Here is a 19,690-nt window from a genome sequence, read left to right as displayed (position 1 = left end):
TGTAGTCATCCAGAAACCATTATAAAAAATGCTTCTCAAATTGCCCAATATTTGAAGCCAGAAATAATTCTAGAAGGAGCTTATAGTAGGAATTCTTTCTATTGTGAAATGAGATGGAAATGATGAATGGGACTAAGTACTGATATTTGGATACAATTGGTGTTCCTACTTTTTGTGATGGAAAATATTCTGTTTTAAGTAACAAAATTCAAAACATGGAGACAGGATAAGGTGATCAATTTAAGCAACTTAAAATTCTTTGTTTGTGAGTAACATTCCAGTTGGTACATGCCAAAAATGTATTGTGATTTTTAGATTAATCAGGTTTACCAAAAATTCTGTGAGAGAAATTTGGTTCCTACGGGGATGTTCTTAGTGATACAAAACAAAAGAAAGATACATTATTGTAGGAGACATAGGGAAAATAAGACTATACATGAATTGCCAAAGTTTTACATTCAACATTTCAACTTTTTTTAAAACAGTGTAATTGAGTGCAACATATATGTATATACTTGCCAAATACTAGCAAAATAGTGTACAATTACCAACAATTGAAATAATTATTGGGAGCAGTATCGCAACTGAGACAATGTGCACTCATCACTGATTAAGTTTCATGCAGTTTGGTAATGAATGACTGTTGAGGAAACCGGCAACAAAATCCCTATATAAATAACGTTGAATTCCTACTTGTTATTCTGCAGCATACTCCGGATCTTATCTATGATTCAGTTTTGAAGAGGGGCAGTAATTGCACCCTGCCTACCACCGCCTTCAGGTTAAGGTCACAGGCAATCATTTTATGTCCTTTTAAAGGACCGAATTCTAATATATCTTCAAAGAAAGTTGAAACAAATAAAATTTGAGACCTCTCTGATGGAAAATGCTGTCTGGATTACTCTTCCCATTTTCATCATGAATTCTATAGCTGCTCTGTAGCTGAAATACACAATTGCCATCACAGATGTCAGTGGCCCCAGGATAAGATGCCTCCGGGAAACTCATTCATTAACTGGTGACTTGTAAAACACAAGAGCTTATGTTTTCTGTGGTAGAACTAAGGTATATTTAGAAATGAGTTTAGTTAAAATTTATTATCCAATTTTAATGCAATAAAATTTTTGCCACCCATTACTGAATACTTGCACATTTCTAGCTCACTGCCTCTTTAACTATTCAGCCTGTAATGACATATCTTGTCATTATGATGAGGAAGACAGAATGTTAGATATATACTTGCTATCTATGTATTGCTATAGCTTTCAATAAATAGTTTTATCATTTATTACAAGCCTTGTGTCAAAGGGACATATTTTCTCATAAACCATCATACGCTAAAACTTATTTTATCTTGACATCTCATTCAAAGGATTTCATCTATAAAGTACCACTCATAAACTCATTACAGAGAGACTGAGGTACCAGTTCTGTAAAATCTCTTATATAAATAAATATAAGTGTTTGTAAGTAGATTTAATAATATTGTAGTTTTTCAAGGAAGAAAATAATGTTCCTTGAGTGATGGAATGTAGTTGTACACTAACAAGCATTCACGTTCCATGTGACTAATTGTTACTCATAGGCTATATCTCATTTTGAAGAGCTGGCTGTATTGATTATTATTTTATACATATTTATAAATATAATTATTATTTTATTATTATTATATTGATCATTAATTTATGAGACTTCTTTACCTTTCACAAACACCTCCCTGCTTCTAAAGTTTACGCACAAAGTTTGGCCTTTTTTGAAGCTGCTAGTCTGTTAGCCTGGACCTGCTTCAACTTTCTGCAGTTGAGAGGCTTGGTTTGCTTGCCCTTAGTATTTTTAGGGAACACTTCTCTAAGTTCTTCACACTCCTTGAAAAGCCTAGCACAAGAGTATAGACATCTTCAGGGACTTTGACAAAATATATTGAGATATTTCTAGTCCATAATTTTTTAATTTTTTGTAAGTTTTTATTTGCATTTTCTGTTTTACTTGGATCCAGTATCCTGTTTTATTACCAGACATCATTCATAATTTTTCTTATATAATGAAAGTCACTTTCAAGCTCTGAACCAAGTTGTATTGAAAATAAAATGAAAGCATTTAGAACATTAGTACTACAACTACTCACCACTTCCTGCTAAAACAGTTTTGATTTGCTGTTATCATAATTGTTGAGGAAAGATGCAAATTATTCAATTGTTTACGAATTCAGAAGAATCTGTGGTAAGGAACTAGACTTAAATTAAGGAGGCTTATTCTGAAGGAGGCCTGAGACTTGGTTTGCACTCATATATAAAAATACATATAATTCTGTCGGCATATTCAGCACATATGCTTGAATCCATTTTTCCAACACACTGTTGATCACAATCTTTGATCACAATCATAATAACATACCCATCTAGATTTTGTGTTCATAAAACATTGATTCTTTTCTTAATCTATGGTGCTTGAAGATGTATCTTTACACTAGTAGCTGCGTCCTTCTCATCAGTGCTTTTTCTGCCTTAATTTTCAGTAGCTTCTCTAGATTCTCTCTCCCTTCTCTCTTTCATATTTAATATAAAATTTCCTCTATAGTATACAGATGTTATGAATAATTCTCTTTTTTTTATATATACTTTCAGGCTTGTGAAAGATTATAAGCTGTTTCTGATCTCCTTGACTGTTTTATTTTAAAATTTTTGAAAAAATGGATCTTTTGGCTTCTTCTTATGTTGTATTTTCCAATAACTGCATCAAAGCTAAGCTGATATAAACCAGCTAATATAGGAATAGTATTAAGGACCTGCTTCTGTTTTTCACATTGGTTTAATATCATGCCTTTTTTCATACCAGAGCAAATCCTGTATGCAAGAAGCTGTAAAAAATGCAGTCAAACCATTACGATTTCTTCATATTATGGAGACAGAGTTGGAAATTTATGACAATATTTAATTCATAAGAACTCATGTTTTCTGTTCAAATTCTTGAATTTAAATGTTATCTGTAGATTTAGAAATCTACAGATGTAGAAAGCACAACTACATAATATTTTGGGAACGCAGAATGAACTACTGATGCTCGGCTTAAATGCTGCAAGTCATACCATTACTTCATATGTAGACGATACTGAATCCTCCCTTACTGGATGTGCAACTAGCTTTTTGCTTTGGAACTTTTCTGCTAAGTGAAAAGTAATGGCCAATGATAATTTTTTTTAGCTTTATCATAGCTGAAGCCTGAGCAGGCTACTAGATTAGCTCATGTAGCACCTTTTATCTCACTCTCTTACACTTGATCCAGCTTTGTCTGTCTTTAGCCTGGGAATCACAGTTTCCCATGGTAGCTTATCCCAGTGGTTAACATTTGATCATAAAAACATTTGCCTTACTCTATTTTGAAAGCATCTGTCTGCAGCTTCCAGTCATTGCTTCTGGTTATGTCTTTCTGGGATGGATAATTGGACTTTTTAGCTTATAAGTTATTTTTCCCTTTGGCAGCACCTTTTTATGGTTATCAAATCAACTTTACAGTTTCCTTGCAAGAAGCCAAAGTGATAGAGCTCTTTAACTCTTTAACTTAATGGCATTTGAGAACTGAGTTTGAGCATTATTTTCATGGTTCTTTTATCTTCCTCAAGTCTGTTGAGTACTAAATCTGATGTCTGGAGAATTAGGATACATTGTGGAGATAGACTAGCAGTCTGACCTGATTTCTCAGTGATGACTGCTATTTGTGATCAGTCTAGTTAACTATATCAATATTGTATAAACATTATGCGTAAATGTTACGTATAAATTGTATGTCACTTAAACATCTTACAGATTTCTAAAGCTTCTGCATCTATACAGGGATCAGCCAAAATTGAAATCTCCTCAAAGAATGAAACGAAGTTTGAGAAGACCTATTTTCATAAAACCATAGTGTTTGGCATCAATATTCGGTCCTGCAAAACTTTACTGGTTTATTGCTTTTTAAGCCTTTTTCATTGTTTCTATAGATATTAGCAAGCCACCATCTGAAATTTTCCAGCTTTTCCACAACACCAATGATTTCCCTGCTCCTGTAACATTCATGTTACAAAACATGAATATCAGTGGGCCAGAGCCCTCTTCCGATAGCTCTTCAGTTTTCCATGAGACTTATCTGAGCCTTATTCTTCACAATTTGTGTGTTGAATAGTATGTGAGAGGTATCGCCTCCTCCTTCTGTCTGATACTAGCACTTCATCCCACACTGTTGTCAACTGGGAGAAATAAATCACTGTAAAATCCTACTCTTTTTTCCATCATCATTGATAGCAGTTGTTACTCCTCTAAGCATTGATGTTTATATTATTATATAAGGTGCAAAAATACGAAGTGCTTATTCTGACAGGGTTCTTGCTTTCAAACTGAACTTTTTGATTTAAATGCTTCATACATATCTTTCTGTTTTGTCTTCCAGATTCCTGTCTCTGTGACACAGATAAGTTCGACCAACCACCCAGTGAAAGTGGGACTCTCAGATGCATTCGTGGTGGTGCACAGGATCCAGCAAATTCCCAGTATGTATTACATAATGGGGCTAATGGTTTGTGGGCTGGGAAATCAGCGTAAGCTGATTTTATGAAGGATGATTAGCTGAACAACAAATCACTTAGCTAATTTCAGCTTGTTAATTCAAGTGTAATTTTATTTGCTTGATAACTCCCAATGTGGTTTTCTCTGTCATTGTTTCTTATGAGCTGATAAATTAAGTAAATAAAACTAAATGGCCAGCCAAAAACTGCAAAACTGAACAGTCAACCATCACAATTTGGCATTCCACAGGATACTCCATCCAGAATATGCCTCCTTGTCCTTAGGAGAGAAGAAATAATCTATTCATAAAATTCTTCCTTATCCAAGTAAAAAAAGCTGAAAGTATCCAAGCTGGATAGTGATATTTCAAACTCGTATGTACATTTTAGCAAGGCAAGGGAAGAGGAGAGTAATTATTTACTAGCGCCTTGGGCTCACAGGCACTTGGCAACAACAATACAGGTGACATTTAATTTTCTCTGCCATTAAATATACAAAAAAAAAACCTGACTTTCTTAATGCTTTTTGTTTAACGTACCTTGTCCAGAACCCTTCTTGACTTCAAGCATACTTTACTTTCCAAGTGTGCTCTTTCCAATTACATATTTGGAGCAAATTCACTAGGTTACATTTGTGTTGTGCCCCTAATAGCAGGGTGTAGGTGGAAGGGGTTGCATTTGAAAAAGCTTCCTAGGGCTGCCTCAGAGTGTGCCAGATCCAGACATATTCTCCTAATGCAAACCACCCTGGCAGAGGTGTTGAACAGACAAGGTTAATAAAGACTGGCCAAATCCAACCTGTCCATAAGGTAGATGATGGCTACCGTAGGAGTTACCACAGCAGTCACTTCTCAGACTGTTTTCCCTGTCTTCATCACATTTAAACAGTCTTTGGGATGAAGGAACAAAAATCCCAGGTCTTACATGTCCTGCTGTGGGAAAGATGGAAAGTTTGAACATTATTTGTTGCTCTCTGTGAACTCTGTGTGGTTTGAATGAGGTAGGCATACTCAGATTGCACCTAACACATCAAGGTCTTAGAAGGAAATTGCTTCCAAACTATGACATATAATTGTGATATGCCTGCAGTAACATGGATTATTTTGAGTGCTTGGCAACAAATTATATAGGCAACTGATTTAAACATTTTGAATGTTGTTCATAAATAAATGTTTTGGAGGAGTCCTAGCCTTCTAGGTGCTCTTAAATGTAGCATCTAGTAAAAGTTAGACTGAATGATTTGTGCCAATGTTTTGTATGAATAGCCACACAGAACTCAGTGTAAAACATGCAAGTGCTAGGCAGGTCTTGTGGCTTAAGAACTCCATCATTAAACAGCACTAAAAGAGCTTTCCTTAGATTTACAGACTTCATAAGTAAAATGCAAAGTATATATGAGTCTTTATTCTAGTTTGAATTTTCTTTCAGTAGAAACATTTCAGATACGTACCTTGCTTTGCTATGACATAGCATTGTATTTGATTAATACATTGTTAGTGTTCAGGTTTTAGGATCTTCTGAACCCCCCCTTTTTTTGAGAGAGAGAGAAAAAGTCTTTAAAATTCAATTTCCAGTCATATGACATTTTTGCCTAACTATATAAAGTGATTATCATTACCAGAAAATCTTTCTAGTATTTCACTATGAACTTATTCTATTCATTAGATTACTTGAAGCAGTAGCATATAAGAAAAGTAGATAGCAGCTAAAGATTCTAAAATACGCAATTGTAACAACTATTCTTGTAGAGGGATGGCTAGAGAGCCGCGTACATGGCTGCCCAGCAGGCCTGCTCAATTCCAGCCTTCAGGTTTCAGTGAAAGAACAAAGGGAGTGCTAACTAGGAGATAAGAAAGTAGATCAAGGTCAGAGGGAATAAAAGAGCTGTTGAACTAAAAGGATGAGCTAAACAAGTAAGGGGGGCTGTAAGGGTCTGAGTTAGATCATTGTCTACCAATTAGGAGCCTGTGTAATTACATCACTAATTGTTAAGAATCATATAAATGTACTGCATGAAAAGCTAATAAACGAAGTCAGTTCCAGCTTCTATGACGTTGATGTCTGGCATTCCTGACCCGCTCCAAGCTGCAACATATTCTGAAAACATTATTTGTGGGTCTAGGTGACCCTGCGTGTGCAGGGGGTTGGAATAGATGATCTCTAGAGGTCTCTTCCAACCTTAAGGATTCTATGACTCTAAGACTGTGATTATTTTGGCATTATTGTGTGTGATGTGCTGCTTTGCATCTGTGGATGATGGGAATCCATGATAACTTTATTCTTTACTAGTTTGCAATTTTCATTAGAGGGAGCCTTACAAAAGTGATCAGTTTGCAGTGGATTTTCTTGAGTTCATATGATGTGATCATTGCTAGGAAGAAGGAAGGAAAGGGCTGGGGTGAGTGTAGCTCCTGCCTTCTTGATAATCAGAGTAGAGACCAGAGTGAGGTAGAAGGGAATTAGATGTTCGAGTGGGGGACTACAGGAAAGGATCACAGGGCATATTGTGGGGAATTAGGATTATTGTTGGGACAAAGGAGATGTGAAACTCAAATCTGTGAGAAATAAGTTTTGTTTTGGTGGACTGTGGAACAAATCCAGGATTTTTTTTTCCTGAAATGTATTAAAACTCATTTTAAAACTGCAGACATGTGGTTAAAGTGTGTTGGCTTTTCCTGGGCATAAATAAATCAGAAGCTTTTCCATTAATAATAAAATTAAACATAACTGAAAATTCAGTGGGGTAAAGCACAGATAAAGTGACAGAGAGTTACACAGTGATTTCTCTCAGCTGGATATTTTACAGAGCTACGCCTTGTTTATTTATTTCCCATTGGTCCTCTACTTTTTCCTCCCCCCAAAATCCAAATCTATTTTCAGTGCTTCTATGGGTTCATATATTTTTTTCAATGTTTGTAGCATTATGTTCATAACTCAAGTACATAGTTAATATTCCAGGAGGAATTGCTCATAAAGAGACTGTCCTCTATCTAGCTTAACAATTTTGGAGTAGTTAGAAAGGTCTGTGAAGGCTTGCTTTTCCCAAGTGCTGCGCACCTTTGGTGCACCCTGTACACTAAACGATACTAGAAATCAATTCTAAAATTTCAAAGTAATGCTCCATTTTATTGAAGTTAATCTGAAGGATTTAGAATGAGCTATTTATCTTTTTTTTTCAGACATGCTGTTCAAAAAGTTAATAATAATTTTGCAAATCCTTCTGAAATACATCTTCTAAAGCCAGGCAAACCTATTTCATTCTGAGGGAGGAAAGCACGCTTCCTTTATGATCAGTGTTTTCATTTCCAAAGTGCACTTTAATGAGGACTGAGTATCTCATACTTATTTTTGTTAATATGTTCTTTCATTTAAAGACATTAAGACTTGTATTATCTCCTCCTAAGAATAACACCGATACCTACATATTGTGCCTGTATTTTGTTGTCTTTTAAGAGTTAGGAGTATGGAGATGGGAAACACTTTTTGTCAGGTGACTTTCTGTGTTGTTTTGTTTTGTTTTTTTAATTTTTATTCAACCTATTGGTACTGCTTGAATGTGAACAGTGTCTTTCCTGCTTTGGAATAAAAGGTAATGCGTTAAGAATCCTTATCTGACACAAAGGTCAACAAGAAAAGCCCTAAATTCAGAGTTCTATATGGCAGGGATAAGTCCATCAATGAATTTCGGGAGAATTTCTGCTTCTGTCTTGTAATTCAGACAAAGTGAACCAGACTCAAAATCTCAGCTTTTGAGTTTTCTGCTAAGTTAGTGGGACAGACCTGCTTTCTTCTCCAGCAGACATACTGGAAACTTCTAAATGAATTTCTTTCCTCGTAACAGTGATGCTAAGAATATTTAATGGATGTCTGCCATTAAACAACGTCGTGACTGTAGACAGCACGATTAGGGGAGAGCTTAGTATCTTCTTTCAGCACATTTTCTCTCCTCTCTTTTCTTCAGTGTCTTCATTGTATGAAGAACTGGGCCCCTGTTTCGCTGTCGCCACTTTCTCTTCCCTGCTCCTTCTTATTTCTAACCTCTTAGCCATCCTTGGTATTCTCTTCTGAAACCTTTCAGTTGTCAGCTATGCCTATTACTCTCCCTTCTGCAAAATCCCAAGGTCTCTTTGTAACTTGGCCTCTCCGAGGTCCTTCCTTTCCTTTAGTTTTACTCCTTTTCTCTCCTTTGTTTCAATGCTCTCTACCTGTTGCCTTTTGATCAGGTTTTGGTTTTTTGTTTTTACTATGCATTAATTGAAGTATGCAGTTTCCTGCAATTCATATTTTTTCAGTGAAAAAGCTGAAAAAGCAGTAAGCTCAGCCAAATCGTACATGGTGTTCCACTAGAGCTTGAAATACACTCATAAAATGAAATAGTGCCTGATTCAGGCACCTGCCTAGTGAGCTGCTAGGCATCCTACTACTAATAATGGTTGGATTTTTCTCCATGATGAGGGATTTTTTTTCCATGATCTTCATCTCTTCTACATTAGGTAGAGCTATTTTAGGAACTCCATACTTTGAACCCAACATTCAGTAACACTGAAATTACTCATCAACACTCTGTGTAAAATGAAATTGGAGCTTAGTTATATATTGGTTTCTTTCCAGTTTCAGCACAATTTGTGTCACTCAATATGTAATGTAACTCAAGCATATAATTAAGTGACATCTCTACATGTTTGACGAAGATATTTCCAGTTTGTTTACAGTAGTGAGACCCCTAAATAAACTTTATGCTTTTCTTCCTAAAGGCTAAAATAAGATTTCCAGTTTATTTTGTCATATTTTTCAGCTAAAGGTACAGCACTAACTGGGAAATTTGAAAACCTGCTCTGTTCCTGCCTTGATGCTAATGTTGTCGTTTACCTCTGTGCAAAGTGAACCTGTTCTAAATTTGCAGTATTTATTCATACTTTCCACTGGTGTAAATAATTACACAAAATGCCAAATCCTTCAGCCCTGTGTGTTTATCTGCTGGTTCAAAAGATTTTAGTCAGGGACCTGGGCATGGGCTAGCTACCACTGCTGCTGTCCTGGTACTGCTCAATCTCCAGAGCATTCTCTGTTTAGTAATTAACTCTGCAAGTTCTATTTCAGAGAGTATTTTTATGTATGTCATTATTTAGTTTAAAGCCACTGTGATAAAACCATGCAGAAATATTTTGTCAGACCAAAATCTTGCACATCTAGAGTTTGCTTATCCATTGCTTAAGCCCTTGAAAGGATTCTTTCAATCGGCCTTCTGAACCCACATGCTATCTCTCTAGGGCACTGAGGCATGTACTTACCTCGAGTGGCTGATTTTTTCTTCCACAGTTTCTGATGGAAATGTGCTTTGGCTCTATGTTCAAAGACAGCATGTTTATATGCTGTGGAAAGAAACGAAAAACAATTTGTACTATGCTGTAAATGAAACCAAATGTATAAAAAAGACTCTATTATTGAAAAATTATAAGGTATTCATATCATTCAATTAAAGAGGGCATTTGAAAAACTCAGAATGAGTTAGAGAATATTAATTTTTTTTCATAAATAGGAAAGTGTATGCAGATTTATGAAAAAAGTCCTGAATCGGGAATTGTACCTTAAAAGTATGTAGGTATGCCATGAGTCCTCTTCCTTTCTTACCTTTCCTGACAGGACATTAGAATGTTTATTTTCAGGAAAATGCTTATACCTGAAGCTTATATTTTGTCTGCTGATTCACTTGTATTTCTAGAGTTACAAGAAATACTTGAGCCAATGTGTACTTGAGCCATTAAGCTTTTGGTCATTTTACATTTATATTTCTTTTGTAAAATATCTAAACAGACAGTATAAAAAAAGAACAACTTCCACCTGAATGAAAGGTAGCCTGTGTCTTGGGTTGGACAGGGCAGCTATCAGGGGCAGGGAGAAGAGTCTTCATTTTTCTGATTACCTTGTTGGGTTTATCTTTTCTAGAGGGGAGGAAGTGGCCTTAGATTTCTAAACAGCAAGGAGTAAGTGCATTTTGAGGCGCTATGCACAGTATGCTTCAAATAAGACTTTCAAATGAATCTGCAACAGCTTTTTTACAGCTTCTCCCTACACAGAAACGTGAAGCCTTGTGCGTCCAGCCATCTGCCTCCAAGTACATATGAAGCAGTTAGGACTTCACTGTGCAAGAGTCTCTCTATGCTCAGATTTCTTACGTTAGGTAGATCTGCAAATCCACAGCCCGCCATAGGCATGATCTTCTTCCTCGTGAAGAAAAGATCCACTAGGAACTCTGATTTAATGGGATCAGCAGTGATACTGAGCTATGCATGACTAGAAATGATTTCAGGGAGATCAAATATAATGCTCTTCACATCAGTGTTTATTAGCAGTTTCATGCATGGGGTGAGATAAAAATGTCAGTGACCTGAATCACTAATTCTCACTGAGTTTTGGGAAACCAGAAACTCCTTATTTCTTGCAAGCTCTGAGAGAAATCTGTTAGGGAAAATTCTGAGCAAAGAATACAGCATGCCATTCTGTACTGCTCCTGATGAGATCCAGCAGATGCCAAGTCTCACTGCTTTAATTTATGTATTCTTTTACTTATTGCTTTGGACAGAAGGATTTCTGTGGAAACAAATTAAGCTTCCAGTATTGGACGAAGTTCATTTCTAACACATTTCTTAATCTCCCTGCTATGACAAGCGCTCTCTGGGAAGCCTAGGTCTTCTGCGGCTGGCGAGCATTTTTCTCCACCCCAGCATAAGATTAGCTTGATCTTTAAGGCCTTTTGTGCCTAGCGGGTTTGTAGGATGTGGAAAAGTATAAGGCATCTCCTAGGCATGAAGTTTGCATGTCCCAATATCTGGCCTTAATCCAGTCAGAAAGACTATGCAGGTAAAATGTGCAAACTGGCCCAGTTAATATGTGCATTTGAGACTAAGAAGCCATAGCTAAGTTAGCCATAGCTAAGTTAGCCAAATAATTGACAGGAGGATCTGTTTGGCAATAGAGATGTTTTGGAGCTAAGTAGAGATATTGTTGACTGAAAGGGAGATCTTGCTTTCCTGCAAGTTAGAGCTTTTACAGGGAAGAAGGACAAGGAAGCTGCTTCCTCCAACATGACTTTGCATCCAGAGTTACACTTTTAGAGGTTTGTTGTCTCTCTTTTGCCAGTAAGACTTGTCTCCTGGCTTAGGAGACATAAGCATACTTTTTCTTGTCCCTTAGGGGTTGTTATTTATTATTTGCTTTATTTTAGTTGAGGTTCCATTTTTTTATTTGAAAAATGCCTACCAGAAGATTGTGAAAAATACTTCTGTTTTGATTCTGTGTAATTGTCCAGAATCTGGGAAGCCCAAATGTACTCACTCCAGGCTGCCGAAACACAGTTTTTGTATTAGTAAACAGTGTGTGCCTGGTCATACAGAGCTGGCAACCACCTGCTGTTAAACTTGTGGCTATCTGAAATTCTTTTCTTCCATTGCACATAAATTCAGCCCACACATTAACCAGAGTAACCTGCTAATCCTTCGTATGTGCCCATTTATTCTTCTGAAGTGATTCCACAGAAAATCTGTGATGGCATTTAGCATTGATTTCAATTAAAGTTTAGCAGTCCTTTGAATCCAGAATGACAAAAAATGATCATTTGTTTTGTGCTTGGGTATGGTCATGTATGTGTTCAAAGCCCGTAAGAACAGTGTGTTGACTATCTACCTGCTTTGAGAAACTTAGGTGCAATCAACTTGTGTAAAGATTATACATTGCCTGTTTAGGAAGAATGACTTGCATCCTTTAATATATTTTTATTATATAAAAAATTGTGCTAGTGCATTTGGATATAAACTAGCTTGAAGCTCACAAATTTGATTAAGCAATGAAATCAGTTTAGTTTGCACATCTTGACAGCAAATGACAAACTGAGCATATAAAGTGTTTCTCTCAAATATGTAAGCTGAGAAATATCTTAGGATAGCAAGCATCTGACATATACTTTAAAATGTCTGGCAGTATACCCACTAGAATTTCTCCCTAAATGAATGAATAGAATGCTTGAGAGCTCACTCAGCATTTTCACAATCCTTTACTGGGGATAGGTACCTATTCTGTCAGCTCTGATGGTTTCTAAAGTGAAAAACTCCCTATCTATCTGGAGCTTGAACATTTTCCTTTAAGATGTCTAATGTTAAAAATGTATCCTTGAGGAAAATTGGTAACGTGTTCACATAAGGTACAGTAAGCAATCATTATATCCCCTATTTTTCACAAGATACAGACAGCAAAATAATAAACTATGAAAATATTTTTATTTTTCTTTTCTCTGTAGATGTCCGTAGAAGAACAATTTATGAGTACCACAGAGTGGAGCTGCAGATGTCAAAGATTACCAATCTGTCAGCTGTTGAAATGATACCTCTACCCAGTAAGTAAAAAACACTGCCTGGAGACAAATTTGGGGGAGAATTCCCTTTCCCACACTTCTCCCCCATTCCCTTCTTCCCCGCCACACACAATTTGAAATATTTTCCTTTATTAATGTTTCTGGAATCATAGATAGATGAATTTATCCTTTCTCAAATTTATTCCCAGCTGGATGATGTACTATCCAAAGCATCCTCCTGTTTCTCAAGTTAGTTAGTTTATATGTATTTATCTTCAAGCAGGTCATAAATGAAGTCTGTGCCAAGTCTTTTTTTTCAGAAGGTTGATTATATGATGTGTAAATTTGTTTCCTTATGAAAAGGAACAATTTTCATTCTTGCAAGACAAACACAGACACTTCTACAGTGCATGCCATCTCAAAGGAACATCCCTAAGCACATTTTACAGTTCATCTGCCTCTTTTGTCCAGGGTAAAACTACGTTGTTTAGAAATCTCTGAGTTTAAATTGCCAGATGCTCTACTTTGAAAAACTGGAAACCATTACATTCCATTTTTTTCCAAATCCAATTATGGTTCTTGCACACTTTCCTGCCAGTCTGATTTTCTGCATTTGTGAGAATGTCAGCTACACCCAGGAACATGGGTGCCAGGGAAGAAGGAGATTTAAGAAAATGCTTAATACTAAGCAGAAAGATAAAAATTTAGCTATAAAGCTGACAGAATAGTTGTGGGAATGAGATTACGTTTACAAATGTAATACAAATCAAATCCTACAGATAAAATGTACCACTGTGCACATGGTTGTGCACTGCATTAGTGGTTTTAGTGTGTTATTTTGATCATCTCTGAATTTGTTGCTTTCCTAAAAAAACATTCTCAGAAGATACATGCTTTTTTGCACTTGTGAGAATTATTTCTGTGACTAATGTAATAATTTGTTTGTTTATCTACTTCCCAGCTTGTCTCCAGTTTAACAGCTGTGGTCCCTGTGTCACTGCCCAGATTGGCTTCAACTGCAGTTGGTGCAGTAAACTCCAGAGGTAAAGCAAACACATATTTTTTGATTTGGATATATAGCTGTGGTCAAAGAATACCCCAAACATTTGCCTGTAGGTGATTCAACAGAGATAATTGTTATATATAAAGTTTATATATGGACTTTCACATGAACATCCACCTCCATTAGCAACACACCATTGTCCCATTTCACTTCAGCAAAGAAATTAAGCAAGAAGGATCAAAACAGTTGTTTTAGAAGCTAATCCTTTGTTTCTATAGTCTTAATCCTGCTTTAAAAGCCTTTTAAAGAAAATAGAAATAAAAAATAGAATTAAAACATATTTTCTGGCATTTCTGGGCATATGTTTTTTGGGCATTAGTGTGCAGTAGTGAGTATCTGTTGGCTTTGGGATGAGCAAAGTCAGTTGTTCTATAGCCAGTATTCTCACTTCTGTTTGGATAAACTCAAAAATAGCTGGTAAGATTTGAAGAGATGGCATGGTTCAAACCTTTTAAAAAGGAACAGGCAAACCTAGAAACCCTTTGTGTTTTTTTCTGTAATTTTTGAAAAAACAGTTTCCTGGGTTCTACAACTGCTGGAAAATCTGACTCACTCACAAATTACTGGAAGACCTGAATGGTATTATTTTCACCATTAGCATTAAGCAACACAAGAAATGTAATTGCATTGCATCCCTCTCCATGTATTTTAGATGAACATGACCCTTTCCCTCAAAACTGCCACAGCAAAAACTACGCTGAGTAGTATGCCATGTAACACACCTACTTCTGTTCAATCAAGTTTTCTTGAAGGAGATTCTTGGGTTTTTTTTTTCCTGTGAAGATCACACCGCAATCGAAGATGAGCCACTGTCCTGTTTTCTGAAAACTGCTAGCACTGTGTTGCAATGGTGTTGTGCCTTTGATGAGGAGCAGCAGGTAGAAACTATTAATTAGACCATTACTGATAGTGATGAGATTCTCATTTCATGCAGACTGTATTTGGACATTATTTGACTAGCAGCAAGAGGAGAAATAATTTCCTTAAAACAGAGTAGATCCAGGAGAGCAAACTAAGATTTATGCCTCTGCACAGAATGTATAACTGTACTAGTTTATACACAAGCAGTTTAGAAACAGTCATACCATCCAATCTGCCTGTATAAAAAGGCAAAGAGGGGTAGTAAAGCCAAGTTTAAGTAAATGGAGGAATGTGTATAGAACCATAAAGCAGTTCAGGTTGGAAGGTTCATCGAGAGGTCGCTTACCCCAGCCCCTGTTCAAAACAGGGTGACTTATGAGATCTGATCTGTTTGTTCATGACTTGGTCCAAGTGCATCTTGAAAACCTCCAAAGATATGCTCCAGGCCAATGAAGATCTTGATTTATGCTTCATTTTATACCTGGTCTTTTAAAACCTTATTTCCTTCTGAAACAAGGTTATGTGATAATGCTGTATCTTGCAGGCTCCACTTCTATGTTTCATCCTATTTCCCTTTCTGAAACTAGCAGCTTTTTTCAGCAAATAGATCAAAAGTATGAAGTGGATACAAGTATTGTGAAAAGAGGCAACTTGCTTTCCAAAATGTGAAGATTGTGCATCATTGTAATTAGGAGACATTACAGTATCATTGTTCTCCAGACTCATTCTTATCTCAGCTTTGGAAATATTTTCTACTGCATCATTTCTGCCTACTTTACACCAATATCTCTCTTCTTTTACCTTCCTGTTCCACGGGATGTTGATTTAGATTTGGGAGACACAAAAAAAAGAAAAAGTATTACTACTCATTTTGTATGTCTGAATCACAGCAGTGTACTCAGAATCATTTACTTCAGAACTGCTTTAAGTTTTTACTTCCCCCCAAATAAATTAGCTGTAATAGAGTGCTCTTTTTGCATGTGATAAAGAAGCTCTTGCTCAAGAAAAATACCTGACTGTTCTGTTTAAAGATTCTTGAAGGATAAAAACTGTAATTCTTTCATCATGGTTCTCCAGCATTTTCTGTGTGTCACTGCTCTTCAGTCACCAGCCTTGTAAAACAGTCACCCTAGACTTTTATCTCCTGTTGTGATAAACATTGCTCTGCTTCAGCAGAATAAAATTTGCTTGGGAAAACAAGGGCAGCGCATTACATAAAGTATTAACTTAGACATTTCAGAAGTGGTTTGTGTATAAAGAATATTAATATTTACACTTCACTTTACAATGAATGCTCAGAGGAGGTTTTGAAGCAAGCAGAAGCGGGTGCTTAGGAGGAGTGCATGAGTGATGCTTCTGAGTTATGAGGTAGAAAGTGGTGTAGCCAGCTGGGCAGTGTGGTCTGGGGAGTTGTATTTTGTGGCCACAGGCAAAGCCCAGAGTTGGAAATCAATGAGTGTTCGGTACAGAAGCCAGGACAAAGCATTGAACCTGTTGCTGAAAGGTTCCAGTGTAGTCATGCTTGACTACAACTACTCTCCCTCTAAACTCTGCAGAGGGAAGGTGTCTTTTTGCCAGAGAGAAGGCTATTACAAGGCAATGAAAAGTCATAGATGTGGCCAGACAGTGATGTTCCTTCTGCAGAACCACAGTAACACTCTGGAGATCACTAAAGTGAGACCTCCCAGGGCAAAGGGGCTTTTCTATGGACAACAAGGAAGCATGTATGCAGCAGGAAGTAACCGTCAGTTCTGCAACACTTTTTTTCTTTTTCTCAACAGATTATGATCCCATTTATCCAGAGCTGTATTTTTAGCAAGAGCAGCATCCTTTTTATTTTTCATGTATAAAATCCAAACTATATATTGAATCATTCACACAACAAAGTGCAGTTGTTGAAATAGAGAAAGTCTGTCTGAAACTCTTAGCTGCACAAGGAAATTTGACCAGCAGAGCCATTGCAGAATAATTGTACTCCCCCATGTGGGCGCTCTGTGTTTGAAGAAAAATAGCTTTATTTTGCAACACAGTGGGTTCACTTATGTGTAACTTCAGCCCAGCTAGTGTACCTACTCTATGGGCTGTAGAGAGAAGTAGGTTATTCCTGTAGGTGATTCAGAGCAAAATTCTCTGAGCAAAATTCTCTACTCTTGATACTGTGAACAGTTTAAATCACAGTTTTACTATCATAAGGAATTGTCACACTATTCACTCTGAAATCCTGAATGAGGTATGTCATGCAGTCACACCACAACCAAAGCAAAGGCACATCACCTTCATTTAAGTTCTTCAGCAGATGGAGGATCCCCAAGGATTTAAAAAAGAATGAAAAAACTGTAAACATGGATAAGAGAGAGAACCATTCCATGGGTAAAAGAGACTAATATGAATAAATATATAAGCTAAGATAGTATCACAGCTTTCTTCTACACCAGTGTTCTGGTGTAGGAGATAACACCAGAAATATTTGGCATCTAGTAGTAGTCATCTGTGGTTGAAACTTGGATTATTTTCTCTATATTATTTCTCACTTTCCAACACGTAGATACTGAGAGAATTCATCCGTTTATATCATCTTTCTGTGCTTCTGAAAATGTTTATATACCCTAGACACTTCGTGTAGCACGCATGTTAGAGAGGTCATTTTTTAGGAAAAGAATAGGAAGTTTTAATGGGCAACTTTGCCATTACATTACAGGTTCAATTTGTACATTTTGCTCACACTGCCGAAATAATGAGTTCCCTTGGAAATATGTAAGGTTAATTGATCCAGAAATAAATACTGTTTGTTAAGGAAGAGCTGGCACTAAACTAGTGTGGAAATATGATGCCTAAAAGATCGAGAAATCTTTTAAAAGCTACTTCTTTACAGTTTTGCAATGATTTTTTGTTCATATTCTGTTGATAATGATATTGTTTCAGTGAACCTAAGCAAGGTCTCAGACCTTGGCAATGAAATGGAGCTACTGATATTTCAGTAAGTTCAGAAATAAGCACACAAAGAGCACAGTCCTGCATTCTGTGCAGGCTGGAAGCTGCACTGTGTGTGTTTCACTTCTTTACTACAGCAATGTATCTCCCACACAAATAAAAGTGTCTCCCAGTCCTTGAAATGTCCTTCCAGTTCAGTGTGGTACTAACATCCCAGCACTGGGCCTAGGGAACTGAAGTGCGGAAGGATTAAGGCCAAGAGCCAAGAACAGTTTAGAAGGTATCTTTATTCATCTTTCAATCTTGATACAGATGGTAGAGGTATATTCAAATTTTAAGTTCTTGGACCTTGCTGCACAAGTGTGCTTAGCCAGCTGACTTTCAAAGGAATATATGCTGTGTGAGAGCATAGCACCAAAAGTACCTTTTCCGAGAAACCCAGATCTAGGGCCGAAGAGCATTGAACCACATTGATCCTCTAGTGCATATCGGTGGGCTCCTTTCTTGTTTTTATGGACTGTCTTCTGAGCAAAATGAAAATCAGAAGTGTGTCTGGGAACGGCAGCAATGTTGTGATTTAAGTCTTGATATCTCTATTTTTTTATTATTATAATAACTGTTCTCATCTGCACAAATAATAAGAAAACAAGTTATTTTGCATTCCATACTGATTACCTGGGACATGGGAGAGGGAAAAGCTTTAGGCATGTGCAATTCTTATAATTGTTGTAATATGAACTGATAGTTTTCCATGTTACCCTTACAGTACTATTAATTTTCTTCTGAACCTTTGGGCAGGATTGAAATGTCTTGTTTATTTGTCCTTGTTTTATCTAGAAATTGGAAATATATTTGCTTAACATTAAATCTGTGTTTGTATCTGTAGATCTTTAATATCAGGAGGAGGAGGTGACTGTGTTTGCATTTATTTGTTGCTCTCTGTGTACCTTCTGACCAGACCTATTTTCACATAAGCTGTGTTATTCAAGTATTGTAGTAAAATTAATAATCATCTAATGTGATCAAAACATGTGCCTTGTATCTGTGCTTTTACACACAAAAATAAATATATAAATATAGAAAAAAAAAGATAGCACAGGGTCTTTCTCCAAACACAGCTTTCTCATAGCTAATTCTCCTTCATTTTTGTATAACACCTGTTGCCAAAATGAAGGTCATAGATTTCAGTTGGTAGCAAGGAAAAAGAATGGAAGAGACAAGGATTCAATATCTTCATCAGCTGACAGTTCAAATACATTAGCTTAATTATGTGCTGAACATGTAGTATCACCTGTTGTGACATGCTTTCCTCTAAGCCCTTCTGGTTATCTTACCAAAACCATCAAAACATTTTAAAAACAATCTTGAAATCTGTATGTTTTAAACTGAGAAATTGTAAATACACTCTTCAGAAGTTCTGCAAGACCTTCTTAGGTAAGGACACTACACAGGAAACGTAAAGTTTGAGTTCCTGTTGATCGATGGGTGATCTGACATGTCTGGGTGTTGCAGTGCAAGGTGGTAAAATATTCAGTGCAGTGCGTAGAAGGGATTTTACCCAGTAAGCCAGAAGGTCATTTCTACTCCTGTTCCTATGCTCATAAGAACCTGATGGAAGAAATCAATTTTTATTCAAATGTTTCATTTTATAGACTTACTGTTTTAACTATTTGGAGGTTTAATTTTACTTGTACATTTTAGGAATACTGCATATTTCTTATCCCAATTAAAAGATGGAAGGTGGATTTGCTGATTATACTCACAATTTAACTGGCAGTAGCTGTTTATTTAACTGAAAGTAGTTATTATAAAATCAACCACAATATTTTAGCCATTGAATTTTACATACACACACACACACATAAAGGCATTTATATGGATTAAGTAAACCACCAGAAGGAGCATATATAATCCAATCTGTGTAACAGATCCATAAACAAATGACGAG

The 19,690-nt window shown here is 36.4% G+C and overlaps 1 protein-coding gene across 1 annotated transcript in view; it reads left to right on the top strand.

Annotated features, from left to right (window-relative positions):
• The window catches only part of PLXDC2 (plexin domain containing 2), a 239,149-nt gene that overhangs the window by 184,405 nt on the left and 35,054 nt on the right, over positions 1 to 19,690 (top strand). The window contains exons 7-9 of the mRNA XM_088524326.1: positions 4,426 to 4,525; positions 12,834 to 12,929; positions 13,849 to 13,930. Coding sequence (XP_088380452.1) covers positions 4,426 to 4,525; positions 12,834 to 12,929; positions 13,849 to 13,930 — 278 coding nt within the window. The remainder of the gene's footprint in view (positions 1 to 4,425; positions 4,526 to 12,833; positions 12,930 to 13,848; positions 13,931 to 19,690) is intronic.

Source organism: Tinamus guttatus, unplaced genomic scaffold (assembly GCF_059628265.1).
Source record: "Tinamus guttatus ecotype Peru unplaced genomic scaffold, ASM5962826v1 Tinamus_guttatus_pri_ptg000209l, whole genome shotgun sequence".
NCBI classification, from domain to species: Eukaryota; Metazoa; Chordata; class Aves; order Tinamiformes; family Tinamidae; genus Tinamus; species Tinamus guttatus.
This window is presented reverse-complemented; position numbering and strand designations above follow the sequence as displayed.